Source organism: Saccopteryx bilineata, chromosome 8, assembly GCF_036850765.1.
Source record: "Saccopteryx bilineata isolate mSacBil1 chromosome 8, mSacBil1_pri_phased_curated, whole genome shotgun sequence".
Taxonomy (NCBI): domain Eukaryota; kingdom Metazoa; phylum Chordata; class Mammalia; order Chiroptera; family Emballonuridae; genus Saccopteryx; species Saccopteryx bilineata.
Window position 1 is genome coordinate 34,689,770 of NC_089497.1, and position 22,023 is coordinate 34,711,792.

Here is a 22,023-nt window from a genome sequence, read left to right on the forward strand (position 1 = left end):
ACATTATACAATGACCAACTTTTAGGGGCACCGACTGGTGCATAAAGGATTGGTTCATAAGCAATGTTACTCTTTGCTTTTGAACTACAAGGCAAAACACTTAGTATTGGAAGTAAGCTAAAAATTCCATTACACTCATTGACTCAAAGGATTTTAGAACTAGCTAAAGAGGACCTTGGAGATCATCAAGAACACCACCCTCCTTTTGTTTGACATGACAATACTAAAACACAGAAATGGAACCTGATGTCTAGACTTGAGTCAGGCACTCTCTCCATTACAGTATACAACTGCCTGGTGTATTTGATTAAATTTATTAAAGATTTTTAATCAGACCTCTTTTACATGTTTGCTATCTTTTACATACATAAAAATACATGTCTAATCTATACATATGTATTTCAATAAATATATGAATTCTGCATCTATATAATATATATATACAGTATATAGATAGATAGATATTCAACCATATCAGGGTAAAGGTACAAATATGAACACAGAATTCACTAGAATTTTCATAGCTCTTAATTATTCTTGAAACATTCTTGCATTTAAAGAATTTCCTGACAACACCTTAAATAAAATTTCCAGCCAAAAGGTAACAAAGAGGTATTAGGTCACCTAACATTTTTCTTGCAAACAGGGTTCAAACCAGCCCCCTAAAAGTATGAAAGAAAGTTTACTGAAGCAAATGAAAACTTCAGCAGTAAGAAATTGTGTCTATTCCATGGCAGATTTTCATTAATAAACACACCTCATTTTATAGAGCATTCAGTTAAGTTAAATGAACGAATGTACCCAAGAGGTGAAATATCCTATGTTAAAATAATATGGATGCCTGACCAGGCAGCAGCACAATATATAGAGCTTTGAACTGGGTCGCGGAGGACCAAGGTTTGACATCCCAAGATTGCCAGCTTGAGCATGGGCTCAATAGCTTGAGTGCTGAGTTGCTGGCTTGAGCGTGGGATTATAGACGAGACCCCATGGTCACTGGCTTGAGCCCGAAGGTCACTGGCTTGAAGCCCAAGGTTGCTGGCTTGAGACCAAGGTCGCTGACTTAAGCCAGTGGTCACTCGGTCTGCTGTACCTCCTGGTCAAGGCACATATAAGAAAGCAATCAATGAACGACTAAGGTGCCACAATGAAGAATTGATGCTTCTCATCTCTCTCCCATCCTGTCTGTCTGTCCCTATCTGTCCCTCTCTCTCACTTTCTCTCTGTCTCTGTCAAAAAATTTAAAAAAAGAAAAGAAAGACAATATGGAAAGCCTGACAGAATGCATTGTCTCTGGTTTTATTATGTAAATGGTGTAAGAGGTTCCATATTGCAGTTACATAAAAGTACATCATCATGATAAAAAGCATCTATGAGAAGTCTGGACTCTTTCCAGTTGAATTCTACAAATCATCACCAAGTATACAAAAGTACAAAATGTATCCAGTAGAAAAGGTAAAAAGCATAAAAGTAATACAGCACTCTTTATACATGGAATACCAACTGGGCAAAACAAGAAAGTCAGCATATAATATTGATTATGAGTCTAGTACATTAATTATAGCAGGATTTGGAGGAAACTACCAATTTCTTTGTTTTTCAATGAAAGTTTCTTTAGAAGACTGATATAAGAAGCATCATCATATAACTGTCTTGTTGTAATCAAAATGTCAATTGTGTATTCATTTGTTCGCAATCCTTTTTCCAAATTATAATGGAACTTCCTTAAGAGAGGAGAACATATCTATCTCACTAGTCAATCTCCATCCCTTACTGTAGAATCCTGTATATAGTGGATGTGGATCAAAAATACATATTTGATGAATAAAAGAAGGAGCAAAAGGAAAGGAACAAAGAAAAAACCTCTCAGTAGTCGTAAGCTAACAATACAAATAGGTCTAAAATATACTGAATAAACCTGTCTAAAAAATGAGTACAAAGTTTGGAGAATTTGATAATATCAAATACAGGGGGTAAAGATTCTTTTGATTTACTTCTCATGGAAAAAGGAAGAGTCAAATTACTGCATGAAGCAGTGTGCTTGCATTTGCATACTATGAACATTGACACGAGAATCAGTCAAATCCAGGATGGGGCCTAGGCATCCTGGCATCATTTAAATCACAGCAGGTTTCTGAGAGAATTTTAACGTACAGTGTGAAAAATGATTTCCATTTTAATATTTTACTTATTTACCCACCTAATTGTCAGAAGAGTGGTTAAAATATAAACTGTTTATTCTGCAACTTACAATTTTAAAACAGTTTAAACATTGCAAATGTTATACCTTAAATCAATTCCTGACAACCCAACACAAAATTTACAAATTACTTCAAAACTTCTGTTTATATATTTATTTCCTTTTTGTCTAAGCAAAAGTTATTTACAAAGGGTTTACTCTTCTACTTGTTCTTAGCCTTTCCCTCCCACCCTTATAATTGAGGACACCACTTTATCAATTATTTCTACTGCCTTTATATTTTAAATCATTCCCTACCCACATCCCTTCCACACAATCTACTAACTCCTGTGACTCCCCCCACACACAAAGTTATGCTCTGCTCAAACCCTGAGGCTATCGTAACTTCCTTCCTTCCCTCCTGTCGCAATTTCAGAACAATATTTAAATAATGCACACTCTTTTTAATCTAGTCCCATCACATAAGTGAAACAACTCTGAAAGATCAACAGTTGCCTCTACTCGTGAAATTCAATGACTTCTTAAATTTTCATCCTACCTGGTTTTCTCCACTTAAATTTTATTTTCTCAGATTTTGAAACAATCTCCCAATTGCAGCTGTCTCTAACCAAAAAAATCAAAATGCCCTAATTGTTTTCTACCTCTCTCATCACTGTTCTTTGAGGGGTTCTTTTTCCTGTTCTTTGAGGGGTCCTTTTTTCTTCATTGCCATGTAATTACAGATACAACCTGACACATGGCCAAAAATTCCAATCTCTTAAGTACTGTCTGTCACCTTCTACTCTGCCTTGAAAATCTCTTACTGCTCTATAGTTTAAACTGCTATATCTATGGGCATGTCTACCAAACATATGTCTCCAGTTTCAACTTCTCTCTTAAACTGCAAATTCAATTTTCTGACTTCAAAATGAATTTCACTCTGGCATGTAAAACTCAACATGGTCAAAAACAAACTTATCATGCACCACCTCCCAAGCTTCCTCTTTTTCTTCCTATGTTCCTTATCTCATTAAGGGCATCACTGCTTCAGAGTCAACTAAGCTAAAAACCACAAGAGTCACTTTCGCTTCTCCTCTTTCATTCTCTATATCTGAAGGGTCAGCAGGGCCTATGGATTTTACCTCCAAAATGTCTCCCATATTTGAACCAACAGTTGCTATTATCTACTATCAGTTCTCTAGCTTAGTTTTTCTTTACTTCTTGCCCCGTCTGTTTTAATCTCTTGATCATTATTCCTACTTTAAAGTTTCTTTTCTCTTAACCCTCCTTTGTAGAGTCAAAAGAGTAATTAATCTCTTACACCATAGCCTTGATTTTTTTCTCTGCTCAAAGACTTCAATGGTTCTTTGTCTACCAAATAAAGTTCAAATTCCTTGACAGAGTGGCCAAAGCCTCTTTTTCTTCTAACATACCTTCTCTCACTCCACAAACCCAACATTCCTTCAACATGATATGTCCTTCACCTCACTAGAACCAAAAACATACAAATTAATACCGGGACTTCCACCATGTGGCATTCTACACCAACTTTTCACCTCCACCATGTACTATCTCACAGCACTTTGTCTACACCATACTGCAGCACTTGCTACATTTTACATCACCAATTATAAACTTTCAATATATACAGTTGTGATATGATAAAGGAATGAGTTGACCAACAGTCAGTATATAAAGCAACTATGAAAGAATCGATTCAAAATCATAATGATTAAAATATTATACAACTTAAAAGATTACTGATTAAGGCTCTTGATACATGTGTGCCCTACATCAGTGGTCCCCAACCTTTTTTGGGCCATGGACTGGATTAATGTCAGAAAATATTTTCATGGACCGGCCTTTAGGGTGGGACGGATAAATGTATCACGTGACCAAGACAAGCATCAAGAGTGAGTCTTGGCCTGACTTGCGGTTGCGCAGTGGATAAAGCATCGACCTGGAACGCTGAGGTTGCCGATTCGAAACCCCGGGCTTGTCTGATCAAGGCACATATGGGAGTTGATGCTTTCTGCTCCTCCCCCCTTTCTCTCTCCCTGTCTCCTCCCTCTAAAAAATGAATAAATAAAATCTAAAAAATTAAAAAAAAAAAAAGGGTGAATCTTAGACGGATGTAACAGAGGGAATCTGGTCATTTTTAAAAAATAAAACATTGTTCAGACTTAAATATAAATAAAACGGAAATAATGTAAGTTATTTATTTTTTCTCTGCAGACTGGTATCAAATGGTGGCCCCGAGGTTGAGACCACTGCCCTATATCACAAAAAATAAGCCAAGGTAGCCCTTGGGAGGATTCCTTTAAACCTTTTATATTATCAAAAGGTTTTCTAAAAGTGACAAGTAGCACAGCACAGATGGACCTGAAAAGCATTATGCTAAGTGAAATAAGCCAGTCGGAGAAAAAAAAACACAAAACCTTGTACAGAGCATGGTGATTACCAGAAGAAAAGTGAAGGGGGGTGGTAGGAGACAGTGTAGAGGGGATAACTGGTGATGGAAAGGACTTGACCGGGGGTGGTGAACACACACTACATTATATACAGATGATGCATTATAGAATTGTACACCTGAAACCTATATACTGAAGCCTACATAATTTTATTAACTAATGTCACTGCAATAAATTCAATAAAAAATTTTAATATAAATAAATAAGAAACTAAAAGTGACCAGTAGCAAACTGTGGGATCATTTCATTTATTTAAGCACAAATTCAAAGCCTAACTCAGTACTAAACACAATTGCACACTTAATGTGTTATCATCTATCTGAGCATACTAGGGCCTATAATTCTGCCAACACAGAACAACTTCACTAAGGAAAAGAAAATATGTGAAGAATTCTTTAAATAAATGGTATTCCCTATCCAAAGGGCCCAATGATAGTCTCAAACCCAACAAATAGCTGTACATAATACAAGCTTCTTAAATGGACAAACTTTAAAATATATTATGGTTACAATGAAATTATAAAAATAGGGAATAAGTTTTATTCCTCCAAGATTGACAAATGTACCAAATGTGCTGAGGGTAAAAGGCACAAAAGGCCATTTGGCATCACGTTTTAAAGGCTTTTAAAACTCTTCTAGTAATGTAATTCCAAGTAAATGACAAGGACAGCAATTCAAAAATGCAGGCAGGTACTCAACGTTCTTGGCTCTTTGGCATCAATTAATTATTTTTTAATTTCCTGAACAGCCACGTATGCTCAGTACATTTAGTATCTATTAGATAGAAAATTGTTTCCTCCCCACTTTCCATCACCTGGCTAAGACGTTTGTGAAAATCATGCTCAGGAACCTCACATTAATAAATGATCATTCCCACCATGCTGATTAGCAATCATTTCTTTCCCCTCACCTCAGCATTTCCAACAAGAGCACAAGAATGCTGTTCCTAAAGGCAGTGGCCCGAAAAAAAGGAGGCTATTCTCTACTTTGTTCCTCCTGTAGTTTGTAGAAGTCTGTATTACAGTCCTTTCCATACTACGTGGAAAATATCCATTCTCGTGCCTGGCTCGGATCCTGGTCTCCAAATTCCTTACGAATCAAAGGCAGCATTACATCTTAATGTAACTAGCTGCGCATTCCCAGTAAAAAGCACTTAATAGGAACATAGTAGGCCCTCAACAAATGTTTATGAAGTGTTTAAGAAACTCCATCTTGGCCCTGGCTGGTTGGCTCAGTGGCAGAGCATCGGCCTGGCGTGCAGGAGTCCCAGGTTCGATTCCCAGCCAGGGCACACAGGAGAAGCACCCATCTGCTTCTCCACCCCTCCCCCTCTCCTTCCTCTCTCTCTCTCTCTCTTCCCTTCCCGCAGCCAAGGCTCCACTGGAGCAAAGTTGGCCCGGGTGCTTAGGATGGCTCCATTGCCTCTGCCTCGGGTGCTAGAATGGCCCTGGTTGCAACAGAGCAATGCCCCAGATGGGCAGAGCATCGCCCCCTGGTGGGCATGCCGGGTGGATCCCAGTCGAGCGCATGCGGGAGTCTGTCTGACTGCCTCCCTGTTTCCAACTTCAGAAAAATATTAAAAAAAGAAAAAAAAAAGAAAAAGAAACTCCATATCTGCAATAGCTTTGGGACAGAACCTAGATGTACAGTCATGAGTAATAGTTCAATCACTGTATCAAGCAGACATGAGCTGACTTGAGGTCAGCTACTGACTTATCCTGACACATAGAGCCAAGGCCAGAAAATATAAATTGCTTTGGGATATGCTACTGTTATTTTCCTGAGTAAATTTACTCTGCTAATTGTACGCAACTGACATTTTGTTACAAAACACTTTACATCTTATAAAGAACAGAACTGAGCAATGACTCCCTCCTACTCTTGGTGACCTTGTATATAGAAAACCTTCATTCTGAAAACATAACAATTAGCTGGAACTGAAATCTCAGTTGATGGTTTTAAATTCTAGAAGCCAGGGAATGGTAAACTACACACTTACTCGACTGCTTCATATTACCCTGTGAAATAACTTTTTTTATTTTGTATGTAGGTGAGACAGACTAAATTTAGAGCTTATTTTCTCATTTATACTTCTAAGATCTGCCCCTAAAGAGATTCATAAAGAAGAAAATGCTAACTAAACACTCACTTAACCCTGCCTTTTACATAACTACAAATTAGACTTGAAATTATGACTTTATGTTATTCACAAGCTAAACCCAAACTATTACAGTTATTTTACAAAACAGTTAGGTAATGTATCAAGGGATTAACTTTTGGACTAATAATAAATTTTCTAATGTAATCACTAGGACAATGTTGAGATTATGAACCACTTCCTTCATCACTGACAAAGAAAGAGGAAAAGATAAACATACATATGGAATGCTTCTCAGAACACAATTCAATAACACATATTTTCAGCCAATGCCTTTTTATTACTGTGTGATAGAACAGTAACAAATATCTTGAACTCTTTCACATGATTTATGTAGTTTCCCTCTGCAAAGTCCACGAATGCATTCATAAGTGAACACAACAATTCTCATCACGGACAAATAATGAAAACAAATGGGGTAAAACAATGCACCTTTGCCAACACCCGCACCCACATTCCACTAAGTAGAGACTTGAGATAATAATTTTCCTTGTAAGTCAGGTTTCTGAAACAGAGGCTAAACCCAAATCCACAAAAGAGTTAAAATAAACAATGGCAGAAGCTTAACTACCAAACACCTATCTCTTTTACCATAACCCAGGATGAAATAATTAAAAGTGGATAAAACTTATGTTAACAATCAGTTATAGACCAAATCATACACACATTTTTTAATGTTTCAATAAAACAGCTTTATACTAACTACAGCTCACCACTTCCTTACATAAATCTTTTTCATTTGACGGTGTGTACAAATTCTGACCACTCAAAGGAGGGGGTGGAGTGGGAGGAGCAGCTCCCTGGGAGAATCTTGACCCACTTTTTGCCCACTCATACAATAGATAAGTTAGAGAAGAAGCTTGCATTCCTTCTCTTATTCTTTCTCTTATAATGACTTAAGCAATGAGAGTGACCTTCAGTTGCATACACTTTCAAAAAGCAAAGGCAGCCAGCATTGCGCTGCCAACATATATATATATATATATATATATATATGCACTTTTTCCAACTACATACTCCTCATTCTTAAGTATCCAATGCTAAAATCAAAACCTGACCTCAAGCAGCAAGTTGCAGTTCTGTCACTATGACATCATTCTGCCTGGAGTACTTTAATATCACAATTTGAATAAATTTGGCAGAAGCTTAAATAGGTCACAATGAAGCTCAAAAGTAAGGATCCTTATCTGGCAGAAATAATCAGGCTCTGCATTTAGTACCACCGGCCACAGAATGACAGGCCTATCATACTTGGCATAATGATAAATGAAAATAGAGTAAATCTTATCACCTTCATGTTTTTGCTAACACCACTGACGGTGGCTTTCTGTGACAAATCTTCGCACAGAGTTACAAACCAAAGTAAAAGTGACTGATACCGTTTGATTTCATGGAGGTTTTAGCATATCCTTACAAACCAGGAATAATACTTTTCTAATCCTCTGTTTCCGTAATTATAAAGATATCAAAAATCCTGAATCAAGTACATTTATGATTAGCCCCAAACATCTATGAAATAAGATCATAAGGTGCTAAGATATGTTAGGGGAGAGTACTACTGTTTCAAAAGCAAGAACTATTGTGATTCTGACCTCTAGCTTGATTTCATCTTGTGAAATTATCATTTATCTGAAAGCAACATGCAGAAACCACAGAGGTTTCTGATACTCTTAACCCCACACCTCCATCATAAATTTTCCTTTCACGATAAACAATGTGCAATCAAAAAGGTTTCCTGTTTCAAAATGGAATAGATGAAAGAAACTGTACCATTAACAACAACAAAAAGTTCTTAATGAAGATGAATTCTCAAAGATGAAAATGGAAACTCTCTCAAACACTGCTTCCTCACTTAAGGACTAATCTACTTTTTCCCAGGAAAATTCTCAGCATCATACATTGTGGTTGTCATGAGTGGTCCATCAAAGACTTCTTAGATTACTTGTTTGCACACTTTTGCTATCTAATAACAACACAACCTCACATCAGATAGAACAAACGCTCCCTAAGTATTCTATGTCCATGTACCAACAAAGAACAGCCAACCAGTAAAAACTTTGCATATCTGAGTCATATAGAGGAACTTTGAACCTGGAAGAGTAGGACAAAAGGTAAAAAAAAAAATAAAAAAAAAAAGTCTTTGCTCTGAAGCCAACTTTTCAAAACACATAGTGGATGTAAGAAAAATGAAAAATGGTCAATCTAAATCAAAAGACTGTTGCCATAACAATAGTTATCACTAATTAGCAGTATACATAAAACTGGAGCAATCATTTCCAGGGTAAACAGGGCTAAACACAGAACTTACCACTTTGTCCATGAGTTTCCAAGTCTTCTCCACAGTTCTGCGATCTGCTGCTGCTTGTTTAGGGGGTCCCACTGCATCCTGAATGGCATCAATAATACCCAAAATGCGTCCTTTTCGGGGGTTTCCTCCTCGACCACCAGGGTTTCTGCCGTTCATAGAATTTGCCATCTGGAATCTTAGTTCTTTGAAAATTTAAAAAAAGAAAAGGAAAAAGTTAGTTGGTCGTGAAAATACTTACCCAACAGAAAACTGACATGATGAACGGGCACCCACTAACTACATCCTCCTCCATCAATGAGAACAAAATTCAAGGTCCCAGATTCAACTCTTTAATAGGGTGTAAATTTGCACTCTCAATCTCTACACACAACAGGTTTGGAGCAATAACCTTCGATTTGCATATTTGGAACACTAAGAGTTAAAGATGCATCCTTCTCCCATTTCAAGTAGGGAAGGCTTGATTAACACCCAAGTCACAACAACTAAAAACTTACATAGGTTTCCTCCAACTAGGTAAGAGCATGTTTTCCCACTCCCTGCCATAATCCCAATTCAAAAAAACTAGAACTAAAACCTCTGGAAACATTTTTGGGACCCTCACTCGAAAACCGCCCTTTCACTCTTGTTAGATTTTGCCAAGTTATACAAACGTAACGATTTTTCTATAGGAGCATAAGGGGCACTTCTGTTGTCAACAGTGACCCAGGACTTGGATACTCCCCGCTAAAACCACCAAGTACGGACACAGGAACCTGGACACAGGAACACACAGTTCTTTAAACCAACGCGGTAAAGAGTTAGCCCCAAGTTAAGAGCCAAATAAACCAAGAAACAAACAAACAAAAAAAGGTCCATTTTAAAAGAGAGGGTGAGGAACTGACAAGAGCGGGCGCAGAAACAAGCGAGTTCACTTCTTTCGCTCCTGGCCCCTCATCTCGGAACCCCAGGGGGCGGGGGTCGGTCCCAAGCTTTGTTTCGGGACGCCCGTGCCCCCCTTCCCTGCTCAGGCCCCGCCCCTGCCACTTTCGGACCTTCGCTGGGGGCAGGAAGGTGGACAGAGCAAGGACAAAGTATCCCCTCGCGCGTCCAGCGCCCGCAGCCCCATCCGTCCAGGGCGCTCCGAATCCGGCTCCCGAGTGGACGCACCTCGCCGGGCTGTCTACAGTCCCAGCCGCCCGTCTGGCTTCACTCCCGCTTCCTCCTCTCCGGGCCGGGCCCCGTTCCGGTCTTTAAATCCCCCTCTTCGAACTGTGCCTGCGGCGGCGGCGGCGGCGACAGCTGGTGGCTGGGGCTGTCCCCTCTTCCTCGGTGGCCCGCGCCCGACTGCCCCCGGGCCCCCTGGCCGGGAAGAAACGTCGAGCCTCCCCGGTGCCCTGTTCCCTCCTGGCCTCTCGGCGCCGAATCTGCCCGGAGCCACGCGTGTGCGCGAGTCGGACTCGACACGCACGAGCCCACGATGCGTGGGCAGCCCGGGCAGGGAGCGTGTAATCGCCGTCAATGCACAATCCGGAGAAGGAGCAACCCAGAGCGCAGGCCACCGAGACGGGGAGACGCAGAATATTACCGTCAGGACCAATCCACACCCGCTGTCCCCTCCCGCCCGACTCTCGGGGAGGCCGCGGGACGCAGCGGCGGCACTAGCCGGAGGAGGAGACCACTCGCTGGACACTCCACCCCTGGAGGGTACACACACAGAGACCCAGGCGAGGGGCGGGGTCGGGGGCGGAGTCCGTCCGGCTTAGACCAAGCCCGTAGGCCCATGCAGTGCTAGACAGCTGGCGGCACCAATGGGAGGGAGGTGCCTGTCCTTGCACTACCACCCGGTCCACGTCTGCCACAGTACACAATGGCCTCAAAGGAAGGCGCCCTGGCCGCAGGGCCCAAATGAAAAGGGTCTCACGAGGAAAGGGGGGGGACTGGACTCAACCGAGAATGAAAGTGGAAAAGGGAAAGGGAATGGAAATAGAAGATTCAAGGCACTAGGAAATTGACCAATAGGGAGTGATCGGGTGGGCGTGAGATTGCCAACTGGGGCTAAAAGGCGGGACTTCCTGCTTTGCTCACCTTCCTTGTCTTTTGTTTCATAGCAACAGAGTAGTGGCTGAGAGGGTGTTGCTTCTATAGTCGGGGCGTGTCCCAGGCTGAAAAATTTCATCTCCTTAGGGCTGCCAAACTCTTCTACCCAGGATAGCAGCCAAGCAGGTCTAAGGCATTGCTTCTTATTGATTATCAAAAAAAGAGCAACAATCAATCAGCTTCAAAGGTGAAGTACAGACCTCACATAAAGTAAACTAGGGTTAACATCTACTTGCCAATCAAAACTTCCTAACTTTCTGTGTTTCCCTTTTACAGTTGGTTCGATTTCATATTAAATAACAGGCTGATGAGAAAGCAAATAGTTGACTACACTGGCCAAACAGTCTCCACTGATAATGCCAGGACAGTGAAACAGGAGATGAGAATTGCTAATATATATATTGCCTCTTTTATGTAGCAGAATTTTCTGCATAAATGACAGAAGAAACAGCTTTTGTACTTTGTCCGAGTAGTCTTTAAGTAGATTTAACCCTCTTTTTAAAACAACCTGTCAAAGATTCAGAAATAGCCACAGTAAAACCAATGAATCACTGAAGTAGTAATTGCTAAAGATTTATTGTGCACACCCCAAAAATCAGTGTGCAAACTGGGAGCATTCCAACCAAAACATGCAGTGAGGTTTGGCCTACACCTTTACAAAACAGCTTGTATAGTGAGAAGGTAATGTCTCCACAGTGATTGGTAACTAAACAAAATTAATGACTGAACTGAGTTTGTCTGCTCAAGGAACTTCCAGGCTGGTCTCCACTTGCTTTTGATTTTAACAAATTTTAATATATTGTTCATTCTCTCCCAGCATGTGGCTCTCTCTCTTCTTGTGGCTCCATATGCCATTAGAAAGGCCCCCATCCAGCTAGTCTTACAAGGGGAAGGCAACTGTGCTGAGACTCTTCTTTCAACAACACTGTAGATTAAACACATGCCTTCTATTTTTTTCTATTTGACTTCAATCCTACCGCAGCTGCTACTAAAAATTGCTCAGAATTGTCATGCTTTGGAATCTTCTTTCCACTACAGTTGGTGGTAGTCAAATAAACTTTACACTGAAAGCTTCTCAGATGCTGTGATATTTTGTGCCTTTTAATGTGTGTGTGTGTGTGTTATCACTCTAACCAGCCAAACTGATAAGATGTTTCTCAATTATTCTAACCTCTTTCTACCTAAATAACCGTTTTAGTACTGTGATTGTTATTGTCAAGGATCCTGAGTTATTATAAACATACTTTACAGCCCTTACTTCAGAAGGTTAAGATTTTCATTTTATTAAAACAGGCAAAATGTTTCTTTGCAACTAGTAAAGTGATAAAATGAGGTTCAGTGAGTAATTTTGTTTCTTTTCCACTATTTCTGTGCCAATAATTACAGAACAGTTCCTTGTTTTCACATTGTGTTTATCTAGAGAAGTGCTGGCCTCTTCATATCTCCTCTACACACACATATCAACTTTACTTATCGTAACATAACTATATATACTAAGGAAAGACTGAAAAAGGAAAAAAAACTTATTGCATCACCTTTTAAGTCAATCCAAAAACATATATAAACTGTACAGGGTTGAACAAAAGTATGTTTACAGTTGTGAGTATGTGAAATAGTTAATAAAGCTACTATAATAATCATAACCTGCATGTCTTTTTTCCATATGAACACTGTAAACCTACTTTTATTCACTGCTGTATATAGAATGCTTTCAGCATGTCCAAGAACAGTGGCTTAAGAAAATATTATAAGTATATTATTACACAAATATATAGAGAGAGACAAATGTATACTAAGTAAAATACATGTGATAGCATGTGGCATTCATTTTATATTACTTTTGTATCTGAAAGAGATGACTTAATGAGAAAATTGCACAGCCTATGATATCAAGCATATCATGTTGATACAAATTACAGGTTTTATGGGCTATGGTAATGCATATATGTATATATACACAAAAAATATCAAGAAATTACAGCCTCATTCTTAACTAGCTGTTTTATCAAAGCTATCTAGAATCCAAGTTAAGTTCTGGTGTAGCAGGGTTTGCGTTTGAACCCAAATTAAGGTTTGGTTACATCTGAGGAACTAATGAGCCAGTAGTCCTCCCTGCAAACTATCAGCATGAGTTGGAGGGCATGGGAAAAAAAGAACAGTTGAGATAAAATTTCATACCTCAGATGCCTCCAATGGAGACACAAGGAATAGAGCATAATGACGGAAGGTATACTAAGGGGCTATATAAAGAGCAAACAAAAATGTTTTCATAGGAAACATTGTTATACTCGGAGCATAAGCAGTAGTACATCAAGGTGACAAAGCTGGCTAGAGAAATACTCTCCTCATGTCTAAACAGAGTAAGTCAATCTCCAACACAGTGCGGTTTAGCATGAAAGTAACCCTCTTTGGCAGCATGGTGATTTGTAAGCTAGAGTGAACTTGTACATGGCATTTTTATAAGAAAGGAGTGTTCTGGAAGATCATTACATAAGGCAGATGGTGAGACAGCTACCTAAGGGTCTTGAAAGTACCATAGCAGCCAGTAGGTGATAAATATGAACAAACTGATGTTTGCTCCTAGGGGGAGCACATGTAAGACGCTCCCCCTAGGTCTCCCAGAAAACAATGGGAGACTTTGTGGCAAGAGTACTGAGAAATTTTGTAAGGGAGCTATAAACCCTTGAAATTGGAGCATTAATATGTGATATATATTAATGTTTTTACCCACAGACTGGTGCTATCTGGGAAAATGCTGATTGTAGTCCTGTCTTTAAACACAAGAAAAAGATTTTAAAAGAACACAACTATTTGGGATAAATATTTAGAATATTTTTATTCAGTTCAATTTTTCTTTTCTTTTTTTTCTACTTTCTCCAAATTCACAAGTGACTCATGTGACACTGAACATGAGTTGACTAAACAGCAAAGTGTTCTAATAATATATTTGATCCATAATAACTAGTCCGAAAAATATTTGTTGAATGAATAAACTGACTGTCTAAGGGTATTGCCTAGGAAGTATAAGGCTGACCCTGTTGCTGTACAAATTCACAGGCTAAAGAGAAATAAGAGCATTATTACCTACTCACATTTGGAGTTAACAAGTTATTCCATGTTGCCTGACCAGGCACTGGTGAGGTGGATAAAGTGTCAGCCTGGGATGCTGAGGACCCAGGTTCAAAACTTCAATGTCTCCGGCTTAAGCATGGGCTTATACCGCTTGAGCACAGGTTTACCAGCTGGAGCATGGGGCTGCTGGCTTGAGTGTGGGGTCATAGATATGACCTCATGATAGCTGGCTTGAGCCCAAAGGTTGCTGGCTTAAAGCCCAAGGTCGCTGGCTTGAGTCCAACATTGCTTGCTTGATCAAGGGATCACTTGCTCTGCTATAGCCTCCCAGTCAAGGCACATATGAGAAAGCAATCAATGAACAATTATGAAAAATTGATGCTTCTCACTTCTCTCCCTTCCAGTCTGTCTGTCCACTCTCTCTCTGTCTCTCTCTCTCTCTTTCTCCCTCTCTTACTCTCACAAAAGAAAGAAAGAAAGAAAGAGAGAGAGAGAAAGAAAGAAAGAAAGAAAGAAAGAAAGAAAGAAAGAAAGAAAAAGAAAAAAGTCATTTCATGTTAAGAGGAATAAATTTTCAACTATCCCTAACAACATATAGTAATAGCTGGCACTATAGGATATTGATTTATGGATCCATCAGATATAACCACACTCTGAGTATTAGTTTAAGCTCAACTGGAATTCTTGCTTAACAATAACAGCAACTCAAAATTAGCAATGTCTTAAGCAAGAGAGAAGCTTATCGTCACACATAGAAAAAGTGAAAGTAGAAACTACTGGCAGGAACGGGGTCCATAATTTTCTCAAGGACCCAAGTTTTTATCTTTCTTATATACCTCTTAGTACCTGGATTTCTACTCTCAGAATCACTTTATGTTTCAATATGGCTGTTGGTGCTCCAGCTATCACCACTGATTCTCAGGCTAAAAGCAAAGAGGGAAGGTGGAAGGGTACAGTATTGAAATTCCAGCGGAGTTTAATCTCTGAGAAATTTTCAGAAAACTCCCACAGATAGTCATCCGTAATATTTCAGAGCCAGAACTCAGTTCTGTGGACAAAGTTAGGTGCTATAATTTCTAAAAGACAATGTTCTTTCTATTATGGGGAAAAATATACCCTGTTAAAAATTTGAGTTTTATTTCTAAAGAGAAAAGGGTGAATAGATGTTTGGCAAGAAAGCTGTAAGTCCTACCACTAAGGTCTTGTTCTAAGATTTCAACTTATGATTAATAAATATATATATAATGCTATCAGTTCCTTAGCAGATACTAACATCTGTTATTACCAGACATATACACACACACACATATTTATACACACACACATATATACATACATATATATATACTTAAATTTGTCATATGTAAGTATGTATAGTAAATGATATACAATTCTCATTACAGTGTGTGGGGTCAGTGATGTCAGTGATCCTGAACAATTCAATATCACAGAGTGGAAAACAAGCAAAATTAAGTAAGCAATTGCTTTAATACATTTCATCTGAAAGTTTATATTAGATTAAACAATTACATATTTTAAAAAATAAGATCTTCAAAAACACTTTTTTATGATTTTATTACAGATAATCATTTTCAGATAATTATTTTTTGGCAGTTGTTCTTTGTAAAAAAATTAAAAGCTTTATTAAAAGTGTTAACAATAAATACTTCCACTTTAGACTAACCCTACTACTTTTTGTCAGTTTTGTGTTTCTTCGTACCTTCATTGCATTCTTCATGCTTCAGAGTACATTTCATATGCTCACTTACCATGTCTTGATTCAGAAAATTAAAGATAATTTTTTCCTCTCAAGCATGTGCAAAGAATGTAAAATTTGATAAAAATTGACACAATGTAATATATTTATAGCCCTAATGCATTTTGATATAAACATGCTAATAAAATTTGAATTTTTATTTTTCAATTAAACAAATATAAATTCCAAATTTCAAGGCTGAAGGGCATCTTAACACTGATCACATCACTCAGTTGAGCAGATCTGGAATTAGACAAATTTACCCAGGATTATTGGACCCTAAAATATATAGATAATATATAGATTAATGTGTAGTATAAAATTATGTAATTGAATGAGAAACATAATGCTAATTAGAACAGTATTAATATAGACCAGTTATATATTAATTTTTCTACAGAAATGAAATTAAGAGCAGAAAGTCCCAAAATGAATATACAAATCAGAAACAAATAATACTAGTAATGTTAGTAGAGCTTTAATATATTCTAAGTCTATGGAAAGTTTTCTCTACTGGTTTTTAAGTTCCCCATTTTCAACATACGAAAACTATCCCTTTCTATTTTAAATCTCTTGACTCTTTCAAGACCCACATCTATTGATATTAGGCTTTCATCTTTATTTTATCACCTCTGACTAGACACCAGGGAATACAAATGCGATTAAGCCAGTATCTATACATAAATGCAGAATCCAGTGGAGTTAGCAAGGGCAATATTTGGAATGATAGAAATTTAAGCATGTGTCTACGTTGAGAGATACCAGTTCATTTTAAAGAAGAGAGAATAAAGGGCATCTTATCCTATGAGAATAGAAAAAAGAAGACCTCTAAGAATAAAAACAGGGAGACATGGAAATATATACATAATTATATCTATAAAATTACATACACTTTCATTATAAGTTTTTGTAGAGGAGGTAAGAAGTCAAATGCGATCATGCTTGATGGCTTCCACCTCTACTTGATGTAGTAGACAAAATTGTTTTCTCAGATTAAAGGAAACTTGAGGAGAGTAATGAAGATTTTGAGTTGAAGAAAGCCAAAAGGACAAGTAAGAGAAAAACTGAAAAGCTATTCTGAGGCCAGAGTGGAACATGAAGGCCATAAAATGTACAATTGATGCCAGGCTGGAAGAATTTGTAAATTTTTCTAGCAGGGTGCTGAGGAAGTAAGACTGTAGCTTCCAATAAGTTCGTGTTTTTACTGAGCATGTGTTGCAGAAATACAAGACTGAAAGAAATCAAGAATTTTGGTGAGAGAGTCATTAAGGTGATTAGGGTTCCAGATGGGTCAGAAAGGAGCAGATGGTACATAGGAAAGAGGGTTAACATGCTTCAGCCTACCAGGAAAGCCATGTTATAATAATCCAACCTGTAAAGAAAAGGTTACACTTGGTCTTGGTTGTGCAAGTGTGCATGTGCTTCTGTGAAATGTTACATGGTTATGTATGGCATTTTATATCATTAGATATGCTCTTTTGTACAGTCTATATGTCATTAAACATATTTAAATACTGCATTTCTTTTACATGAATTTTTCTTTTCCAGTAACCAGAGTGCAATAGAAAATATTTTCTCATATTTATAAAAAAATTGATTTAAAATGTTTGTGGTAAAATATTTTTCACAAAATAATAAAACATTAAAAAACAAATTAAATTCATTTTACTATTTGTAAATGTATGGATTGCCTCAGATTACAAAAGAGTTATTTGTTTTTTATCCATTTGTATACAACTACTAACTAACATAATTGTCTAGAAAAGAAAGTGGCTTTATAAAATGACATCCAGAAACACAGGAAACACCAAGGACAACTTTCTGGACTACCCCATGCCATTTTAATCTTTATGAGTAAAGGATATATATTCATTAGTCGGATTCACTTCCAATAGCAGGTGCTGCATGTCCAAGAATCGGAACGGGGACTAATCAAGCCCCAGCCCTCCTATGCATCATCTGGAAGAATCAACAGCACTAAGTCCATCACCAGAACATTTGTCTCTGTCAACTGGCAGCCTCTCTCAACAGACATTTTATCAGACCATGCCATTTATGAACTTGATTTCAAATGCTTTCTATTAGGGCTGGCTGGCCCTGGGTATAACAGATACCACCTGATCATTTTCAATGGTCTTTCCTTTCAGCACTCCTTCTCATTCACAATGTTGCCTCCTACACATTTGTATGAACGCATGCATACTCAGGAGCATACACACACACACACACACACACACACACACACACACACACACCCCTTTATGTGGCTCATCTGATCAAGCCTGCCTTACTTAACCAATCTGAAGTTGCTAGGACTCAGCTGATTGGGCTCTGTAGTGTTAAGTTTGCCCACATTGTACACATTGTGTTCAAGTTGTGCAGGCAGTCTCCTAGTCTCTATCTGTCCTCCCCTTCTCTCTCTTTTTCTCTCTTTCCCTCACCTACCACCTTCCCCAGTTGCCTGGTTGAAAAAATTATGACTAATTTTCTCACATGGTATATGTTATATTGTTCCAAATAGTCACATTTATTCCATGATAATAGATTTCTTTATTGGGTAGTATTTTACAAAGTTTAACACTTGAGTAAGGCATATGCTTTTGGTTATATGTACCCCATTACCACCACATCAAACACTCCCCAGCAGGAAATCACTTGGATCACTTATTCTATACATACTTCCCACCACCTTCCATCATGTCTTGTTTTGCCTGTTGACTAGAGGAAAGTATCTATTTCCAATATTAAAAGGGGGAGATCAAGAAGGCTTCATGTTGCTATTTAATCCTTGGTATTAATTAGAAAGTAGCTGTACCTTTTAAATATAATTTCAATGCCAGCAAGCAAGGAACGAGAGGCAGAGACCTCCGTGAGGAGATATGCTCAGCTTATATTTTCTACAGCAATGACAAGGAATAGTCACACAAATAACACTTACCTAGGAAATATAGATCAAAGTCTTTCTTACCAGCTACAGTTGCATCTAAATATGAAGAAAAATGAATTGGAAAATACAAGGTGGCATTTTGGAAGGTGCACTCTGAGAAGGGACTGAGGTGATGAATACAATTGATTTCCTCCCGTTCTTTCCCGCATGCCTGCTCTCTAAATGACCTCTTTTCAATTTTCCGTCTTACTCTGACAAGTCACCAGGAGATTTCTAAGAAGGCAATCAAAATTATGAACATTGATTTTTTTTAATGCACATAAAAGAACAAGTGAGGGGATTGTTTGAGTTGAATATCAATAACACAGAGAGAGAACAAACTACCGTCTGCTAAATTTAGAAAATTATCTAAACAAGCAATAGGAAAAAATAATTTAAAATTTTTTGGAAAAAAAATAACCACCTCAATTTTTCGCAGTTGCTAAATCTCTTGACGGTCTTCTTTTCCCAGAGTTACAAATAAGTTTTTAAAAGAAAGAGAAAGGAAAACTGTTCATACCTTACATATCTCTTTTCCTTTTCTCATTTCTTCCTTACTTGGCTTTTAAAGCATTAAACATTTCTGCCGCTGCATTAATGTATATAAAGAATAGCCAGATAGTGTTTGCTCTGGGTCAGGTGCAAGGTAATTCTTGCATGAAATTAGATATTTCTTGGCAGAGCTAAAAATAACAAACTGTTGGAGATGCTATCATGGCTCATCACAGCTTTCAAGCAAGCTTCTCTTCTAAATTCCGATTGGAATGACGTGTCCTCTGCCTCTTAGCCATAAAACATGGGATGGAAACATATCTTCCTCCCTGTGGATATTGACACAGAATTGCCACATGGTTTTTTCAGGATCTAATGTTGGAAGGAAATAACTGTTATTGTACAATTGAGAGGTCCTTTGAATTCTGTCATGTCCAATGTGAACCTTGTGGCATATGAGTTGATGATACCCTTCTTTCCCCTGGACATATAAGCCTCAGTATTTGTTATGCTTCCTGTGTACCCTCCTTTTCTCAACCTTACTTCCTCATCTCTGAATTTGCATTCTCTTCATTCCTCATCCTTGAAAGTCTAGCTTATTTCTTCCCTCACTTCTTTTGCCCAAATTAAACATCCATTTATTTCTTACTTTCAGAATAGGTACTGTAATTATGTGTTTCTATCACATACTTGTTGAATAAACCAGTAACAGCAGCCAATTTACACTGTATATGAGAGAAAGTCCAGATACATAATGCAGTTCCTATTCACTTTGTACTGATAACATGGCTTAATTGTGCATATACAATCTCAATTCTACAATATGGAAGGAGGGTGGGGGGATGGGATCAGAGAAGGTGAAGGGATTAGGGAAACTATATATACATAACACATAGATACAGATAATTGGGAAAGGGGGAGGGAGTTAGAGGGAGGGGGACAAATGGTGTATAAATAGGGACACGGGAGTAGGGGGTAAGGGTGTTATATTCAATGGGACACTTGAGTCCATGTAAACACAATAAATTAAAATTAATAAAAATTTGAAAATATTCAAATGACAGCAAAAACTAAATTATGAGAAGTTTTAAATGATATAGTTGGAAGTTTTTATAACTTAGTAGTCAGAAGGGAATTTTAAGAGCTACTAAGGAGGGTAAAGGTAGAGTAGAATCAGTATTTGTAAGACATGATTGCTAGTATAGTGAACTATCCAGCACAATAAAAAATGAAGAGACTAGTAGCAAAAGCTCTTGTTTGGAGACTGTTGACATGATTCAGACGGAGCAGTTTCAGAGCTGGGACGATGTGGTAGCTCTGGCAGGTGGATGGAATGAAAAGGATGGACACCAGACACACTGTAAAGAAGGATCATGACTTTGACTTTAATTGAATTTGATTTTATTTATGTATTTTTACAGAGACAGAGAGTGAGTCAGAGAGAAGGATAGACAGGGACAGACAGACAGGAAGGGAGAGAAATGAGAAGCATCAATCAGTTTTTCATTGCGCGTTGCAATACCTTAGTTGTTCATTGATTGCTTTCTCATATGTGCCTTGACTGCAGGCCTTCAGCAGGTCGAGTAACCTCTTGCTGGAGCCAGCGACCTTGGGTTCAAGCTGGTGGGCTTTTCCTCAAACCAGATGAGCCCACACTCAAGCTGGCAACCTCAGGGTCTCAAACCTGGGTCCTCCGCATCCCAGTCCATCACTCTATCCACTGTGCCACTGCCTGGTCAGGCAGAATTTGATTTTAAAAAGAAGCAAAAAATAACATACTTATCTACTCATATATGTGTTTGATAAAAATAGAGAAGTTAGGAAGGGGAACAGATTTGACTTGGGGTTAGAATAAGTTCATCTTTATACACACGGGCTTGAGGCCATATTAGGTGACAAAAAGGTTTTTTTCCTATTAGCTCACTGTCTTCTTTTATACCGCATCTAACAATATTTGGCTAAATAATCACCACTTTGATAGATGGGAAAACATCTTAGGGTGGAAGAAATGCTTCATAACTATACAGCCCTACTAAGTGAGACAACAGCCTTTTGTTAAACATACTAAGAGGAGATTCCGTTTCCACTTAAGCACTTCTGATCGTGAAAAGAAACCTCTTCCTTACAAACAGCCAAAATCTGTGCAGTCAGAGGTACTTTAGCGACCCCAGTTCTGCCACTTGAGACCATAGAGAAAAATCCAATCTTTCTTTTGGTTGAAAACTTTTAACAGTATATTAATATGATAACATATATATATTGCCCGAATCTTCTATTCTTTAGAATAAATTACTTTAATTTCTTAAATTGGTCCTCAAGTTATTTGGTTTCTCTCCCTTTACTTTTTAGTGTTTCTTCTCTGGCCATATTCTAATTTGTATCTCTTACAACCTGATGCTAACTGAAGATAAACTATGCATTTTAGGTGGCCGTGATGTGTCAATGCAGTTTCATCAATTGTAACAAATGCAGCACTGTGGTGAGGGATGCTGATAATGTGGGAAGCTAGGCATTTGTGGGGGCAGAAGGTATATGGAACATCTCTGTATCATTTTTCTTAATTTTGCTGTGAACCTCAAACTGCT

General features: G+C 38.2%; 1 protein-coding gene across 8 annotated transcripts in view; it reads right to left on the minus strand.

Annotated features, from left to right (window-relative positions):
- Positions 1-10,816, minus strand: part of CBLB (Cbl proto-oncogene B) — a 239,262-nt gene extending 228,446 nt beyond the window's left edge. For 4 of the 8 annotated variants that reach the window (XM_066240715.1, XM_066240714.1, XM_066240712.1 and 1 more), the window contains exons 1-2: positions 10,263-10,766; positions 9,117-9,298 (exon numbers count right to left, since the gene is read on the minus strand). In XM_066240715.1, coding sequence (XP_066096812.1) covers positions 9,117-9,284 — 168 coding nt within the window. In that variant the 5' untranslated portion in view covers positions 9,285-9,298; positions 10,263-10,766. Of the gene's footprint in view, positions 1-9,116; positions 9,299-10,147 lie in introns of all 8 variants that reach the window. The other 4 variants (XM_066240717.1, XM_066240716.1, XM_066240711.1 and 1 more) reach the window with 3 other exon arrangements.
- Between the last annotated feature and the right edge of the window lie 11,207 nt (positions 10,817-22,023).